The following is a 19,366-nucleotide window of genomic DNA, read 5'->3' on the forward strand; positions in this document are numbered from 1 at the left end:
CTCCATGACGAAACATCGCCAAACGGCCTGAGGCTGATCGACTTCGCTGGGGCCCGAAATATGGTCGACTGTAGTACCAGATTCCAGCATAAGAAAATACATCAAGCTACTTGGCTGTCTCCTGATCGAAACACGCGGAACCAAATCGATCACGTTGTGATAGACGGAAGACATGTCTCCTGTGTTTTAGACGTGCGTACGCTCCGAGGACCAAATATAGACTCGGACCATTATCTGGTCGCAGCAAAGATACGCACCCGCCTCTGTGCAGCAAAGAATGCCCGTCAACAAACACAAGGAAGGTTCGACGTCGAAAAGCTGCAATCGCAACAGACAGCCACGAAATACTCTACTCGACTTGCACTCCTGCTCTCTGAGAGCACTCATCAGCATCTCGGTACAAGGGAAACAATTGGTTTTCGGCAACGACAAAAAACAAGCTGGTACGATGAGGAGTGCCGTCTCGCATCGGAGAGAAAACGGACTGCCTACCTCGCAACGTTGCAAACGACCACAACACGTGCGGGATGGGATAGATACCGAGAGCTGAAGAGGGAAGCGAGACGCATCTGCAAACAAAAAAAGAAAGAGGCCGAAATGCGTGAGTACGAAGAGCTTGAGAAGCTGGTAGACAGAGGGAATGATCGAAAATTTCAAGACCGGAGCATCCTCATGTAGAGACCAAGGTGGTAATCTGGTAACCGATGTCCAGGGCATACTGGGATTATGGAGGGAACACTTCTCCGACCTGCTGAATGGCAGTGAGAGTACAACACCAGGAGATGGCGAACCCGATCCCCCAATCGATGACGATGGAACAGTTGTTCCATTACCCGACCATGAAGAAATTCGAATAGCAATTACCCGCTTGAAGAACAACAAAGCAGCGGGGGGCCGATAGATTACAGGCAGAACTATTCAAATACGGTGGCGAAGAACTGATAAGGTGCATGCATCAGCTTCTTTGCAGAATATGGTCGGAAGAAAGCATGCCTGACGATTGGAATCTCAGTGTGCTCTGCCCAATCCATAAAACGGGAGATCCCACAATCTGCGCCAATTACCGTGGGATCAGCCTCCTAAATATCGCATACAAGGTTCTGTCGAGCGTATTGTGTGAAAGACTAAAGCCCACCGTCAACAAACTGATTGGACCTTATCAGTGTGGCTTTAGACCTGGAAAATCAACAACAGACCAGATATTCTCCATGCGCCAAATCTTGGAGAAGACCCGTGAAAAGAGGATCGACACACACCATCTCTTTGTCGATTTTAGTGCTGCTTTCGACAGCACGAAAAGCAGCTGCCTTTATGCCGCGATGTCTGAATTTGGTATCCCTGCAAAACTAATACGGCTGTGTAAGTTGACGTTGAGCAACACCAAAAGCTCCGTCATGATTGGGAAGGAATTTGATATCATCGGAAGCAACAACCGCGCCGTTTGTTCTGCTTTTTCCCGCATGAATAAGGAGGCGAAGCGAATGGGTCTGGAGGTGAATGAGGACAAGACGAAATATCTCCTGTCATCAAGCAAACAGTCGGCGCATTCGCGTATTGGCTCCCACGTCACTGTTGACAGTGTTAACTTCGAGGTCGTAGATAATTTCGTATACCTGGGCACCAGCATCAAGAACACGAACAATGTCAGCCTCGAAATAACTCTTGCCAACAGGTGCTACTTTGAACTGAGTAGGCAATTGAACAGTAAAGTCCTCTATCGACGAACCAAAATCAAGCTCTTCAAGTCGATTATCATTCCCGTCCTGCTTTACGGTGCAGAAGCTTGGGCGATGTCAACATTAGATGAGACGACACTAGGAGTTTTCGAGAGGAAAATTTTGCGCAAGATTTATGGTCCTCAGAACATTGGCAACAGCGAATACCGCAGACGATGGAACGATGAGCTGTACGAGTTATACGACGACATTGACATAGTTCAGCGAATAAAAAGACAGCGGCTACGCTGGCTAGGTCATGTTGTCCGAATGGACGAAAACACTCCAGCCCTGAAAGTGTTCGATGCAGTACCCGCCGGAGGAAGCCGAGGAAGGGGAAGGCCTCCACTCCGTTGGATGGACCAGGTGGAGAGCGACCTAGTTACACTTGGGATCTCCAACTGGCGCCGAACTGCGAAGGAGAGAGTGAGGTGGCGCACTATCGTCGATTCGGCTATAACCGGCTAAACGGTTGCAACGCCAATCACATACATACATTCAAGGGCGCTGAGCCGCTCATTTATGGACTTAAATAAGTTTTCTTGCTCGTTTGGGATAACGGACTACTTTTTTGAACAGTATTTGTCTGACCTTGCTTATTGTGCAAATGTAAGTTTAGAAGTTGATGGGAGGGGTCTTACTTCATTCCTTCCTTTGTCCGCAACGGGGTTTTTCGTCTGAGCATTGACATTCTCCTCAACTGTATTATCATTCTTTTTGTCTCTAATTTTTTGCAGTTCTTTGCAACGATACAACCACGGTAGCTTGCAGGATGAGAATCGCCGTAATTGCAACTTTTGGCAGGGCCTTTATCGGCTTTGGTGCATTCAGTTGAAAGATGTTTGCCTCCACATTTCACACATCTCGATGGCTTACCGCAGAAGTTTTTTGTAGGTCTAAAAGGTTGACAGTTTTTGCAATGAGGGATTAATTTAGAGGCTTTGATAGGCTCAACCTTGATAACGGTATTAAGAATGCTTTTGTTCTGATAAACTTTCTTAATGTCCTCGGTAGCATCGAATACTACTAAAAACATATCTAGCGGTTCTTTAGTCTTCCACTTAAGTGTGTTAATTGCATTTAACACATTAAAGCCTTGATCTTTAAGGTCGTTCAAGATGGATTGAGTATCACATGAGTGGTGTAAATTTTTTATCATTACCTTTATTGGCCTTTTGTGTTTGCTCTCGTAGCTAAACCAAGGTATATTTTCGTTTGACAAGAATTTTGTTGTTGTTCGATAGTCATTAGGATCAAATGTATTCGGTTACGCATTCAGTTTAACAATGTTATTTAGACTTTTCCACGGCACCGAAAATTGCACTTGAGTTCACTTCAACTGTTCACAATCTCCTGTGGGTAACGTATGACGTCAATTTTCACAATATCTATTAATTTGTTTTTGTTCTTCCTCATATAATATACGGGCGTATATGCTGCACATAACTAACGATTGTTTGTAACACCTAAAACTAATCGAGATACTATGTAAAGACTTATACTACGTTCGGACCGACATTGAAAACATCTTGAATACACAATCTGTGGATTGCGGAACCAAAGTCGTTTTGACCGACATCATGTGTTTTCAATGCGTTTAGATTGACAGTTCACAAATTTATGTTTCTTAAAATTTTGAGCAACGAGAATTGTATGTTTTAGAATTTTTAATATTTACTTATATTTATTATTAATGATCGTGTTTTATAGAATCACGACAAGAAAATTTTAATAATGAAGGAATTGATTTTGAAAAACTAGATAAATATCTTGCGCACCGATGATTCTTCAACAAATAACGTTAAATCCTATTAGGTATAATAAAGGTATTTGGGACGCCGATTAAATCATGTTGAACACAAGTTTGTATAGGTTTCTACTGATGCAAAAGTTTTCTTTTAAATATCAACGTAAGAATAATTTTTGGGGACACGATTGCCAACGAAATGGATCTGTGTTTTTTAAAGAAAGCTTTCGTTCATTTAGTAAATTATGCGACACCCTCGGACTCTACAAATTAAATAATTTCGGTCGCTGTGATTGACACACTTTGTTGCTGCAACTCCACTGCCATTTTTTCTTGGCCCACGTAGAGCACACACCTTATTTTGCCACACTTCAATTCCTCCCTCTCACCCCACGAATTTCTGTTTTTGTACTTTTGTTGTTTCTCCATTCCTTTAAAAATGTAAAGAAATATTAACTGACAATTTGGGGATGACAAAATAAGTCTTCCCATTATATCCACTAAACTAGAGCAGGCATCGAATATAATGACTGGAATGGAAGTTCTCAAGTAGTGTTAAGCGAAAACTGTGATTTCGTTTGACAGATAGTATTATATATATCAGGATGATGAGACAGGTACCACCGTAAATTACGTATTTCAACTTTATGCATCATTATTTTTAAAATTTTGAAACTTGTAATTTGAAAATTGGAGAACTCTATGCTCAACTGATTATTTCTTGATCATCAACTTGATTTAAAGCATAAAGGGATGTCCAATTTAATCCAGAGTGATAGCGCCTCAAAATTTTCGTTTTTATAACATTTTTATTACCAGATCAGACAAATTAAAATACCCAGCATTTATTTCTGCTAACAATTATTGTATACTTAACAATTGATATAAATAATAACTATTTAAATCTCGGTTAGCGATATTATGGGATATTAAAACAACCGGTTTTCAAACTTTCAGTGGTAAATCAAGTGGTATTAATTCACTCAACTGGTAATTAATTTTTTTTTTTCATGGAAAATTAAAATCACAAAACATTTCTTCAAATACCTTAAAATTTCGCTTTTCCATTTATATTTATTGTTTTAAGTTCTTATAAGTGACATTTCAATCTGGCTGCCCCTCTTTTTTATTGCGAAACATCAAAACCTCCTCATCTGTCAAACTGTCAAAGTTTAGGTGGTTTTAACGTTCGATATTGCGCTCTCAATTCCAGTGAGATGAGAGTTGTACATCTCTTTATCTCTGGTGAGAGTGTGGTCGGAGAAAATTTGTGATGGTATTGCAACTTGAAAGCAATTTCTAGAACTTGTAACTGCCGGGTAATCTGATGCGCAAGTATGGAAAACCGTTAGCTTTCGAACAAAATTCAGAGTACCGGTGATACACATCAGAGAACTGCAATATATCTGTTTAACTGATTGATTGGTTGAGTAACACAAAAAATTATATTAGTGGATATAAAAAAAACCATCATACACTATCAAGCGGTACAACGGTTCCAAAATAAAGTGCTACGCAAATTTGTAAATGCCCCGTGGTATATACGTAATTCAGATCTGCACCGTGATCTTCATATAAAAATTGTCCGGGAAGTTATTCACGAAACGACAATGAAATATTCAGCGAGGTTGCAAGATCATATAAACGCAGAAGCCCGACGACTAGGAGAGATTGGAAATAGCCGGCTCTTATATTTGGGGTACTCACAACGTGTCATAAAGTTATAAGTCATAAACAAAAATTAAGACAAAATACAATGAATGAGGTGAAAATTTTAAAATAATAGATGCACTGTGCAAGAATCAAGCATTAAACCTGATGATACTTGACTCAAGTGAGTTTTACCATTATAAGCAAGTCTCACTTTGCAATTTATTTACGTAAAAATTAGTTTCCAGGCGACGACGAAGATGCGGACGAAATGTTTGAACATTTTTCATTGAGTTTACTTTGTTTATTAAACACTCGTCGAAGTGTTCATCTCGGAATACCAAAGTCATCCCAATGACGACATAATGTACTTAGGAACTTTGATGACGAAACTCGAAATGATTCGTGTTCGCCCGGACGAATTTCGCCGCATACTAAATTATATAAAGGACGATAGTGTATTTAACACAAATTCTAGTGGAGCGCAATTTCCATTAGATTTACAATTAAAAAATAGTGCTATTTAGGTTGGGATCTTCCGTGGATGGATTATCTATACGAAAGGTTGCTTCATTGTTTGGCGTGGGTGATGGTGGCACAATTCAAATTATAACTAAGCGGGTATTTAAAGCAATATTGACATTAAAAGAGAAGTTTCTGTTTTGGCCAAATGAAAATTAACGGTTGGAAATTGTTACTGCAACGCGGAAAGAGATGCCAAGTTGTATAGGATATATTGATGGATCCGAATTAAAGTTGGCTGAAGCGCCAACCAAAAAACATGAACTTTTTTATTCACGAAAACGCCAATATTCTATTAAAATGCAAGCTGTTTGTGACTATAGGCTACGAATAAGACAAGTCACAATAGGATACCCTGGAAGTGTTCACGAAGCCAAAATCTTCTTGAATAGCCTCCTTGCAAAACATTCTCAACGTTTTTTATCTGACTCTCAGTGGATTGCTGGAGATAGCACCTATCCACTCAACGAATTTTTATTGACACCGTTCAGGCAAAATAGTACGGACTATGTACACTACGGAATAAAGAGAAAGTTTCAATAAATACTTTTCAAAATATCGTGTGCGAATTGTGCTTGAAATAATTGAAGTTTAGAATGATAAATGAGCAAAATAAAAAATAATGCAATAAGTGGATCATGGTATGCTGCATTCTCCATAACTTCCTAATCAATTTCCAAACTGAAAACGAAGAAAGCGTGGAAATTAACCCACCTCTATATAGCTTACCACCAGGAAGTAACACAAGATCCAGCCTTCTTGACTTCATTCAAAATCATAGATTAACTTGAAGTACATCATTATTTAAACGTATATTTACTATTAATTAGTATATGTAAGTATTCATATAATTCTTCAATTCAATTAACATAAAAAGCAATTATTAAAAATAAACTTCAGGTACATTAATTCATTTCAGGTAATTTAAAATTCTCTTGCACCACTTCTTCCAATTCTTCCACTTATTTGTATTTGTGTTTCAATTCTTCCATTGTCAATCTTTCTTTCATTTGTATTTCCATTATTTTTAACTTTTCATTACTTTCCAATTATTTTACTTTCATCTCCATTTCTTTGTCTTTTAGTAATAATTCTTGCTTTTCCCTTAACTCCACTTCTTTTTCTTTAATCCTCAATTCCCTTTCTCTTAATTCCAACTCTTTCTCCTTAAAACTCATTTCTTGCTCCATTTTCTGTTTTTTCAGCTGTATCATTTCAGACTGAAATTGCAGAATATCTGATGCCGCAGTTCTGGATTATATTCCTTTACGAATTGTGTTTTCTATGCATTCGCCCTCGCATACAACCGCAGAAGATGCTGACTAGTTGAGGTCTACTTCAGAATAGTTTTCGTTGTTCTCCAAACTATTGTTTACTACTGCTGACTCAACCACTCTACTGCCGAAAATTTCTTCCATTTCATAAAAAGTAAAGTGGCTGAAATAAAAATGTCTAGTTATTCTAAGTACCACGAACGATTTACTAGTCGTTCCGCTTCATTTTATGGTTTGAACCATTTACACAAATTCGCAATTGTCCTCAATACTATTTGCTTCACTTCTATACGCACGCAGAAACCGTGAAAATTTTATTTTATTTGCAAAACAAAATCTTACCCTTCATAGTTTCGCCTTCCATACTCCCTGCACCCGTCGTGCCTTCCCATGCTTTTGCTTTGTTATGTGTTGTACGCATATAACGAACCTTCGAGCGTGTCAGCTTCCAGTCCACCGCAATGTTGCTCTCCTTTGAACATCGTCTATAATACATTTGAGACGTTGGCTTCTATAATTAAAATTATAATAGATTACTTCTAAGTTGTATTTTAATTAATAGGTTTACCTCAAAATCCCTGTTTTGTGTCAAAAATTCAATCAACGCCTTTTCTTCATCAAATAGCCACTTTCTGGTTGGGTTGGAACGCACCCGCTTTGCTTTTGTCTAAAAGCGCATTTAATTAGTTAAATTGTATTTATTATGCATTTTTATATTACCTGTATAACATTATATTGCTCCATTATTCCGAAAACCCTCGATAAAAGAAATTTAAATTTAAACACAAATGTAACCACAACACAAAAGCAAACTGATGTAAACAGAAATCAGCTGATCAGTTATGACGAACCGAATACATAGCGTTCAGAGTTGTATTTGCGTAAACTTATTTTAGTATGCAATCCAACAACAAATTTTTTACACTAGCATAAAAACTTATGATTTTATGATTTTACGATGCTTTAAGACACGTTGTGAGTACCCCATTTGTATTTATCTTTTAAAATTAGAAAAATATTGCTTGTTAATACAATTTTGATTTGTTTCACTAGTTGCAATCATATGAGTTATGTCGTATTACATTTAATGTTTTAAGTTATTTAAAGACAGTAAAGTTAATGCTTTTAGATTTTAATATATTTCTATTAATAGTAAATTTAATTGAAAATTAATAAAGATGCACGAAAATGCATGTTCAATGAAATAATGAAAAATGTTATGTGACAAAGTTCTCACTGGGTATCTTTACTTTGTACTCAGCTACGATGTCCAAATTCCACTCGTGCCGATCAGTGTACCGAACTCATTGAAGTTTATTTTCATCCTGACCAATGAGCAAGTGAGTAAAATCAAATTGTTAGTATACACTCGTATTAGTAATAAATTGACGGCACATATCAGTGTAGAATTACTATGAGTTTTTTATGGTTTGTTCAATCACAAATTCGGTACGAATTCTTCAAATACATGTTCGATCGAGTTTGGAACCCGAAGTGAAAATTGTGTTCGAGTTCACGCAGGGAACTCGAGTTTTTTTATATACAGTGGCAGAATTTATCCATTTTGGAAGAATTTAGCTGATTTGAATTGTTTTGTTATCCTTTCTCATTTTTTAACAAATAATTAATAAAACTTTTTATTAAACTGAAATTTACGAATATTTATCTAATTTTTATTGAAAAACATACCTCTAAGTGAGTACTCGAATTAACGAAAAATTCGATGTAACGAACAGGCCTGGCAATTAATGGGTTCGTTATTTCGGAAAACTACTGCAATATAATTTCGGGTGTGTCGTACACGAGTTGATTGTGACCAACACTCTCGAATTAGCACTCGAACACCATACATAGATTAATGTATATACCAGCTTCTGGTATGTTCGAGTCTGTTCAATCACACTTGCTTAAATTCGGTACGAGTGTGTCGTAACACTCTTTAACCCCTTGTTGACCAAACCAAGAATAAAGACAATTATCTAATACATTTTCATATATTTCCATTCGTAGTCATATATTATAGCAATAAAAACCACAAAAAAATGTAAAGGACATCTTAGTATAAAAAAAGGATATGGTACTTAAAAGTACCGTTGGCCTTGAAGAGCTCATATTTTTCATACATTAATGCCATGATACTCGGAGAAACAGTTCTGTTTTTCATTGCAGCACAAAAATATTCCGCAGTGTTGACATTTCGAATGCGGCTTTGACTGAATTTTTTTTTAACTGCACATTTCATATCTTCCTCGACTTTCACCAAATGCTGGCCAATTTATCCCCAAATTACCTAATCGGACATCTTTCGGTACTGACACACTTTTACCACGAAGTTTTTTGATAGCGTGTGTTGGTGCAAGACTCAACCTGCGTTTGTTGGCACCAACATCCTTTTGAGTCATTTAGCCTTGTGCAACTGACCCTACCCTTGAAAAAAATCATGTATTCGGCAACTGATAGCTCCTTCGTTCCATGGTATACCTGCTGAAAACGTTGATTTAGAGCTTCAATCATAGGGCGAATTTTGAATAGCCGATATTGTTTTTCGGAATTTTAGAATTATCATTTACATGCAAAAAACGTAAAATCAAATCAAATCTGTTTCGGTACATGGCTTTTGATACTACGGGGACTGCCAGATCTTCACTGATACTCCAATAATGACGATAACTTGGCAGCTGATGGTAGCCCATACAAAAGTTTATGCCGATAAATGCCAATAGTTCACATTTTTGAAGATTCAAAGTTTTATTTTTTTGTACCCATATAAGATACGAAAAATTGTGTTGGCGTTTCCATATCCTCAAAAAAACCAATTACTGGTCCCTCTACTGAGTCAAATTGTGAAACCACGGTGGGTTTCTCAACTTTTTTCCATTTTCGCAACGGTTCTTCAAAAACTGTGCTTCGGAAATTTTCTGGCACAATATTTGTCTCTTCATTTTCTTCTTCCTGAATTTGATTTAGAACTTCAATCAAAAACTGATCTTCATCGTTCGGTAAAGTCATCACCTCTGTATCTTCCACAATGGAAGCAATTTGATTTTCTGTCAAAAATCTGCCGTGAACTCCAGCCTTTATATTATATTATCTGTATAAACCTGTATATAAGGAAATCAGTGCTGTGTGTAAAAAACAAGGGCCAACAGAGCCCGACGGTACTTACAAGTCTCTTTCAGAAAATCAAATATCACTGGTAAACAAAAAAGTTATACTCCTTTGCGTCTTCAATAATAAATGCCAAATTAACAAAACTTCAAGTTTCTCTTTATTTCCTGGAGAAATTTTAATAATTTTGCAATATATAAGTAAAATAATACAACACTTTTTTTTACGACCGCACTATGGAAAACACTAACTTGAAATGAGCATAGAGAGCGAAAAATTCACGAATATTACAAAAAGTACTGTTATATGTGTGCTTTATTTTGTACTTTAAAGTATCGTTGGTCTGCTTGCAGCAAGAAGTTCAGCGATTCTGTTTAAAACAGAAAAATTCGAAGTGGTACTGGAGAGTACCGTCAGACAACAAGGGGTTAAATACATGTTCGATCGAGTTTTTACCAAATTTTTATACTCTCGCAACAAAAGTTGCTAAGAGAGTATTATAATTTTGTTCACATAACGGTTGTTTGTAAGTCCCAAAACTAAACGAGTTAGATATAGGGTTATATATGTGGTAAATGGTTCTTTATTATTACACGTCTGGGCGACGTGGTAACCAAAATCCAACTGATTGTTGAATAGCTTAGCGTTAGTTAACTTATAGTAAAGGTAACGGTGATCGAGCATCAGGTGATGATGCTCTTAACATGTTTGCTTAGTATAATAGATTAATGTAATTGCTTAATTACTATGCGTAAGAGAGATAGCAATAGTGTAACTCTTAGGATAATAAGGTAAAGTAGAATGTAGGATAACAAGGTGAAGTGAAATGTAGGATAACTTAACCTTTAGTTGTGCTAATATAAATGATCTTAATATTAACCTGTAAGTGATCGCTTTATATAAATTATATGAAATGTTAAATGTGGGTATCGCCACATATCTCCCCTGCTGGAAAAAAAGAAAATCATACTAGTGATTTTTTGTTTTATGTAGGAGTTTTGAAGCGTACTCTTTTTCGATGTCTTTGTGTTGTAGTAGAAGGATTAGGATTGATGTTGTTGATATTTCCAGACGGATTGAGATTTAGATGTTCGATGTCGTCACTACAAATGAATGCTGGTTTTAGCCGATCTATGGAAATGTGTGTTGGTTTTCCATAAAGTAGTACTTTGTAGTATTTCTCAAATCGCTCCATGACTGGAAATGGTCCGTCATATGGTGATGAAAATGATTGTTTGACTTTATCGTTACGAATGAAGACGTGTGTTGAGTTTCCGAGATCCTTCGAAATGAATATTTTCTCTCGAGTATGACGAGAAGCAGGAGTAGGTGAAAGATTTTGAAATGCTTTTCGTAACGTTTTAACGAGTTCAGGTGCTTCGATGGTATGAGTTGATGGTGTTAAAAATTCACCTGGGAGTCGAATTGACTCACCAAAAACGATTTCTGCTGGAGTGGCTTGAACGTCTTCTTTAAATGCTGCACGTAGTCCAAGGAGAACTGCTGGGAGTGCATCGTACCAACTTTCGTTGTGGCAGAGAAGAGATGATTTTAACTGTCGATGAAAACGTTCGATAAGTCCGTTTGATTGTGGATGATAACTCGTTGTGCGTTGATGTTTGAAGCCAAGGAGATCAGCGAGTTTCCTGAAAAGGTCTGACTCGAATTGTCCTCCAAGATCGGTGGTTATGCGAAGTGGGATTCCAAAGTAGGATATCCAAGTTTGCATGAGTGCGTGTGCTACTCGGTCGACTGTGCCGTCAATGAGAGGTGAGGCTGCTGGATAACGTGTAAATCTGTCGATGATTGTTAGACATTTGGTGTGTCCTTTTGATAGAGGAAGTGTCACCAAATCTATGTGAATATGTTCGAATCGACGTGAAGGTGGTTGAAAATTTGCTATAGGTGAGAATGTATGTCGAGAAATTTTGTTTCGTTGACATTGAATACATTCTTTGGTCCAAGTGATGCAATCCTTGTTCATTGATGGCCAAACGTATCTTTGCGTAATGAGACGTCTAGTAGCTCGACGGCCTGGATGTGAAACTGAGTGTAGAGTGTTGAAAATTCGTCGTCTTAGTGGTTGTGGAACAAATGGACGAGCTGTACCTGTGGATATGTCGCAGTATACAGTAGTGTCCGTGGTATTACTCTTAATTTTGCGTAGCTCAAGTGGAGTGTTAGAACTGTGGAGTAGTTGTTGAAGTTCTGCATCGTTGGTTTGTGCAGTTGCAAGTTCTTCTGATCTGATTGCTGTGTGAATGGCGTCGACTCGAGATAAGGCGTCCGCAACGATGTTGTTTGATCCGGATATGTGCCGTATGTCGGTGGTAAACTGACCAATGAAATCGAGTCGTCGAAATTGCCATGGTGATGCGCGTTCAGGCTTCTGTTTGAATGCATGTATTAAGGGCTTGTGATCTGTGTAGATTACGATGTGTCGTCCCTCAAAAATGTGCCTGAAATATTGTACTGCTTCGTAGACTGCGTTGAGTTCACGATCGTATGTTGATCGTTTTTGAACGGATGTTGCGAGTTTGCGACTAAAGAAGGCGAGTGGTTGCCAGTGTTCGTCAATCCGTTGCTGTAGAGCGGCACCTATTCCGCTTTCAGATGCGTCTGAGAAGATGGCCCACTCGGCGTTGTTATCCGGGTGTGCCAAAAGCGTTGCATTAGCTAGTGCTTTCTTACAATTCGAAAATGCGTCTTCGAGTTCTGTGGTCCAGTGAATCGGAGTTTTTCCACAGATTTTAGGTCCTTCGAGTAGCTTATTAAGTGGGGCTAATAAACTTGCTGCGTGATTGATGAATTTTCGATAGAAGTTCATTGTACCAATGAAGTTGCGTAGCTTGGTGATTGTTGAAGGACGAGGGTAGTCCGCAATGACTTTGATTCGTTCCTCAAGTGGTTTTATACCATGGGCAAATGGTATGCCCGAGGAATTCGACTTCTTTGAGACCTAGCTTTGTTTTTGTTGTATTGATGACTAAACCGTAGTGTTGACGGCGCTGAAATACGACGCGTAAATGTTGTTTGATGCTCGGTTTCATTTGCAGATGCGATTAGTAGATCGTCAATGTATGCGAAGACGAACGGTAAATCTCGAGTTACCTCGTCGATGAACCGTTGAAAGGTCTGAGCTGCGTTTCGGAGTCCAAATGTCATAAATGGAAACTCGAATAAACCAAACGGTGTGATTATAGCCGTTTTATGAACGTCTTTGTTGGCTACTGGGATCTGGTTGAAAGCACGAATCAAGTCGATTGTTGAATAACATGATGTACCGTGTAAATTTGCGGTGAAATCTTCTAGGCATCGAACTGGATATCGATCAGGTATAGTACGTTCATTGAGGCGACGGTAATCGCCACATGGGCGCCATTCGCCACACTTCTTTGGCGCGAGGTGCAGTGGGGATGACCAAGGGCTGTCTGATGGTCTCGCTATGCCCAGCTTGATCATCTTCTGGAACTCTGATTTTGCGATTTTAAGTCGATCGGGAGCTAATCGCCGAGCTCGACTGCTGATTGGAGTACCAGGTGTTGTTTTGATGTGATGTTGCGTTGTATGTGTAACTTGTGTTGGTGCACCATCGGGACGAGTGATTTTAGGAAATTCGGCTAGCAGTTGCCAAAATCTTGATGATTGATCCGGCTGTTGAAATTTGATCGACTGTACATTCACGCTTCTGGTTGTACCTGAGGTGCACAGTCGAGTGGTTTCGTCGATGAGTTGTTGATTTTTGAGATCGACGAGTAGACCGTAGTGCGAAAGTAAATCGGCGCCAATGATCGGGTTCGAGACATCTGCCAGTATGAAGCGCCATGTTAACGATCTGCGAAGGCCGATGTTGAGAACGATTGTTGCGACACCGAATGTATTAACGGGTGTTCCGTTAACTGCGATGAGTTGGTAGCCGGTCGCCATCTTCGAATTTGGTTGTTGTTTGTGTGGGAAGACTGAGACTTCGGAGCCTGTGTCCACTAGAAATTGTGTGCGAGACTGGCGGTCCGTGATGAAGAGGCGGTACGATGGTGGTAGAGAGGCGCTTTCCGCCGCTAACGTCTCTCCGATGCGTTTCCCGCTTGTTTGCAACCTGGTGTGCATTTTTGAGCGAGGTTGCCAAACGTTTTGTGGTACCAACACGTGTTGTTGGTTGAATTAGCAGGAGGAATTGATCTTCTTCTGTTGCTGTTTTGTGAGCGAAAGCGTTTTCGCCCAGTAGTTTGATGGTTGTATAGAAGCTTCTGAAGACTTTTTGTAATGTGAGCGAGTTGTTGTCCCACATCTGTAGAATCGGAGCCGTGGTTGTTTGCAAGTGATGTTGCAGCCATGTGAGTCCCTTGAGAAGGTTTGAGTATCTCATGTAGACGATCTGCGGCTTCACTTAAGTCCTGTAGCTCGGCCGTGTGTTGCGTAACCAAACACGTGCGCATTTGGTCGGGCAGGTGTGAGAGCCACCTTACACGTAATATCTCCTCATTTATGTCTGGCACTAAACTTCGAAGGTGTCGAAGGTGTTGAGATGGCGTTTTGTCGCCAAGATACTCACCATCCAGTAGTTGAAGGAGTTTTGCTTCTCTGGATTTCGAATAGCACGCGATTAGTGCGGCTTTCAATCGTTGATATGGCTTGTCGGCTGGTGGATTGAGAATGATGTCTTCAGGGTCAGCTGCTATGCGCGTGTCAATCAGTGGAATCGTATGATGGAATTTGTCCACCTCGTGTGTGACGTTATGATTCCGGAACTGTGATTCCAACTGCGCGAACCAGAGACCTGGTCTGTCTTGGTTGAAATTTGGAACACGAATTGTTGCTGCGGGTTTGTTTCCCATGAATATTGATGCTTTCGGCAGACGTGGTGTGTCATCGTCGGAAGGCATATTGATTCGCTTCCAATACAAACGTTTTATTGTTAAATAAAGAAAATATGCGAACGATAGTTACAAAATTCCGATGGTTGATGAAAAACGCTGCGAAATGTTGGTTGGGTGATGTGACTTTAGGTTACGTTCACCTTTAGTGGTGTGGCCGGTTGTCGGTAACGGGCTGCTTACTGTTGTTCCACTGTTAGTCCAAGGTGACTACTAAAGTCATCACGTCGGGGTCACCAATTGTGGTAAATGGTTCTTTATTATTACACGTCTGGGCGACGTGGTAACCAAAATCCAACTGATTGTTGAATAGCTTAGCGTTAGTTAACTTATAGTAAAGGTAACGGTGATCGAGCATCAGGTGATGATGCTCTTAACATGTTTGCTTAGTATAATAGATTAATGTAATTGCTTAATTACTATGCGTAAGAGAGATAGCAATAGTGTAACTCTTAGGATAATAAGGTAAAGTAGAATGTAGGATAACAAGGTGAAGTGAAATGTAGGATAACTTAACCTTTAGTTGTGCTAATATAAATGATCTTAATATTAACCTGTAAGTGATCGCTTTATATAAATTATATGAAATGTTAAATGTGGGTATCGCCACATATATACCAAAGTGATCAGGGTTACGAGTAAAGTTCAAATCCGGATGTCTGTCTGTCCGTCCGTCCGTCTGTCCGTCCGTGCAAGCTGTAACTTGAGTAAAAATTGAGATATCTTAATGAAACTTGGAACACGTGTTCCTTGGCACCATAAGAAGGTTAAGTTCGAAGATGGACGGAATCGGACCACTGCCACGCCCACAAAATGGCGATAACCAAAAACACATAAAGAGCTATAACTAAGCCATAAATAAAGTTATTAAAATTTTGAACATAGGATCCCATTAGGGAGGGGCACATTTTAATGTAATTTTTTTGGAAAAGTGGGCGTGACCCCGCCTCCAAATAGGTTTTTTGTATATATCTTGCAAGCCAATAAAGCTATATAAACCAAACTTTCTGCAGTCGTTTCTTTTAGCCGTTTCCTTATACAGTCCAAAAATGAAAGAAATCGGATAATAACCACGCCCACCTCCCATACAAAGGTTAGGTTGAAAATTACTAAAAGTGGGTTAACTCACTAACGAGAAACGTCAGAAACACCAAATTTTACATAAGAAATGGCAGAAGGAAGCTGCACTGAGATTTTTTTACAAAATGAAAAATGGGCGTGGCATCGCACACTTATGGGTCAAAAACCATATCTCTGGAACTATTAAACCGATTTCAATGAAATTCGGTATATAATATTTTCTTGACCCTGATGACACTGGTGGAATATGGGCGAAATCGGTTCCCAACTACGCCTACTTCCCACATAACTCAATTTTGAATCCTTCTGATTCGTTCACTTTATAATGTATACATAAGGAACCGATAAAGATAGCGAAATAAAACTTTACACAAATACTGTCAAGGCCCCTGATATCAAACATGAAGAACTCAGTGCCAAAGGATAATTTTTTAACGAAAATATAGGTAAATCTCCAAATAAATTGCGAGAGTATAAAATGTTCGGTTGCACCCGAACTTAGCCTTTCCTTACCTGTTTTTATTAAAACATGTCGTTTAACGAACTTCACTCTTGGAAGTTCATATATATATATAACATATATATATATATTGTTTGTTATATATTATATATCAAACATTTTAAGTTTGAAGAAGATAAAAACCATATACAAGTACACATTTCATGTGGAGGATGGGATCATGTGTAGAAGTTCACGCAAGTGAGGAAAGTTTTTGATTGTCACTCACTTGGGAGTGGCCAGAAACGATTCTTCTCCACATGGTTCAAGCAGCTCACGACTTCCGGTTTTAGACCAAGTATCCTCTGGGTAGCCAACAGACATCCGTTTGAAGGCGAGCTAAAGTGAGAAGGCGAAGCCCGCTTATGCGGTTGTGCGTAGGGTTTGGGACCCACCACATAAAAACACCCCCCAATGAAAAATCTACGAAAGCCTCGGATGAGACACCCCCCTTTTGATGACGACCCCTGCAAACGTTTTAAGGATAATGATATAAGGGCATGCACCTGGAATGTCCGGACCCTTAATTGGGAAGGTGCCTCTGCCCAGCTGGTTGATGTCCTCATACGACTTAAGGCTGACATCACCGCCATCCAAGAAGTGCGATGGACGGGACAAGGACGGAAGAAGGTGGGTCCTTGTGACATCTACTACAGCGGCCATATAAAGGAGCGCAAATTTGGTGTTGGATTTGTGGTGGGAGAGAGACTCCGTCGCAGAGTCCTGGCATTCACCCCGGTGGATGAACGTCTAGCCACAATCCGCATCAAAGCGAGGTTCTTCAACATATCGCTGATTTGCGCCCACGCCCCAACGGAAGAGAAGGACGATGTGACCAAAGATGCTTTCTATGAGCGCCTAGAACGCACCTATGAGCGCTGCCCCCGCCACGATGTAAAAGTCGTGCTTGGTGATTTTAACGCCAGGGTGGGTAAAGAAGGTGTCTTTGGCACAACAGTCGGAAAATTCAGCCTCCATGACGAAACATCGCCAAACGGCCTGAGGCTGATCGACTTCGCTGGGGCCCGAAATATGGTCGTCTGTAGTACCAGATTCCAGCATAAGAAAATACATCAAGCTACTTGGCTGTCTCCTGATCGAAACACGCGGAACCAAATCGATCACGTTGTGATAGACGAAGACATGTCTCCTGTGTTTTAGACGTGCGTACGCTCCGAGGACCAAATATAGACTCGGACCATTATCTGGTCGCAGCGAAGATACGCACCCGCCTCTGTGCAGCAAAGAATGCCCGTCAACAAACACAAGGAAGGTTCGACGTCGAAAAGCTGCAATCGCAACAGACAGCCACGAAATACTCTACTCGACTTGCACTCCTGCTCTCTGAGAGCACTCATCAGCATCTCGGTATAAGGGAACTGTGGAACGGCATCTCAAACTCACTGCGTACCGCTGCAGCCGAAACAATTGGTTTTCGGCAACGACAAAAAACAAGCTGGTACGATGAGGAGTGCCGTCTCGCAGCGGAGAGAAAACAGACTGCCTACCTCGCAACATTGCAAACGACCACAACACGTGCGGGATGGGATAGATACCGAGAGCTGAAGAGGGAAGCGAGACGCATTTGCAGACAAAAAAAAAGAGGCCGAAATGCGTGAGTACGAAGAGCTTGAGAAGCTGGCAGACAGAGGGAATGCTCGAAAATTTTATGAAAAAATGAAGCGACTTAACGAAGGTTTCAAGACCGGAGCATCCTCATGTAGAGACCAAGGTGGTAATCTGGTAACCGATGTCCAGGGCATACTGGGATTATGGAGGGAACACTTCTCCGACCTGCTGAATGGCAGTGAGAGTACAACACCAGGAGATGGCGAACCCGATCCCCCAATCGATGACGATGGAACAGATGTTCCATTACCCGACCATGAAGAAATTCGAATAGCAATTACCCGCTTGAAGAACAACAAAGCAGCGGGGGCCGATAGATTACCGGCAGAACTATTCAAATACGGCGGCGAAGAACTGATAAGGTGCATGCATCAGCTTCTTTGCAGAATATGGTCGGAAGAAAGCATGCCTGACGATTGGAATCTCAGTGTGCTCTGCCCAATCCATAAAAAGGGAGATCCCACAATCTGCGCCAATTACCGTGGGATCAGCCTCCTAAATATCGCATACAAGGTTCTATCGAGCGTATTGTGTGAAAGACTAAAGCCCACCGTCAACAAACTGATTGGACCTTATCAGTGTGGCTTTAGACCTGGAAAATCGACAACTGACCAGATATTCACCATGCGCCAAATCTTGGAAAAGACCCGAGAAAAGAGGATCGACACACACCACCTTTTTGTCGATTTTAAAGCTGCTTTCGACAGCACGAAAAGGAGTCGCCTTTACGCCGCGATGTCTGAATTTGGTATCCCCGCAAAACTAATACGGCTGTGTAAATTGACGTTGAGCAACACCAAAAGCTCCGTCATGATTGGGAAGGACCTCTCCGAGCCGTTCGATACCAAACGAGGTTTCAGACAAGGTGACTCACTATCGTGCGACTTCTTTAACCTGATGCTGGAAAAAATTATAAGAGCTGCAGACCTAAACCGAGAAGGTACAATCTTCTACAAGAGTGTACAGCTCCTGGCGTACGCCGATGATATTGATATCATCGGAAGCAACAACCGCGCCGTTTGTTCTGCTTTTTCCCGCATGGATAAGGAGGCGAAGCGAATGGGTCTGGAGGTGAATGAGGACAAGACGAAATATCTCCTGTCATCAAACAAACAGTCGGCGCATTCGCGTCTTGGCTCCCACGTCACTGTTGACAGTCATAACTTCGAGGTCGTAGATAATTTCGTATACCTGGGAACCAGCATCGAAAACACGAACAATGTCAGCCTAGAAATCCAGCGCAGAATAACTCTTGCCAACAGGTGCTA

At 40.3% G+C, this 19,366-nt stretch overlaps 1 protein-coding gene across 1 annotated transcript; it reads right to left on the reverse strand.

Moving 5' to 3' along the window:
- Nucleotides 1-14,177: 14,177 nt before the first annotated feature.
- On the reverse strand, nucleotides 14,178-14,899 carry LOC128922444 (uncharacterized). Its single transcript, XM_054232883.1, has 2 exons — nucleotides 14,303-14,899; nucleotides 14,178-14,207 (listed from the first exon to the last, which is right to left on the reverse strand). Exons 1-2 carry the CDS (start codon nucleotides 14,897-14,899, stop codon nucleotides 14,178-14,180), a joined length of 627 nt encoding a protein of 208 aa, XP_054088858.1.
- Nucleotides 14,900-19,366: the final 4,467 nt, after the last annotated feature.

Source organism: Zeugodacus cucurbitae, chromosome 6, assembly GCF_028554725.1.
Source record: "Zeugodacus cucurbitae isolate PBARC_wt_2022May chromosome 6, idZeuCucr1.2, whole genome shotgun sequence".
NCBI classification, from domain to species: domain Eukaryota; kingdom Metazoa; phylum Arthropoda; class Insecta; order Diptera; family Tephritidae; genus Zeugodacus; species Zeugodacus cucurbitae.

Bases quoted from the DNA above. Each gene is read 5' to 3' on its own strand.
- LOC128922444 (XM_054232883.1), bottom strand. From the start codon at position 14,899: ATGCCTTCCGACGATGACACACCACGTCTGCCGAAAGCATCAATATTC. The intron at 14,208-14,302 runs GTGGGACAACAA...CTCACAAAACAG, and splicing joins ACGGCTCCGATTCTACAGAT to CAACAGAAGAAGATCAATTC.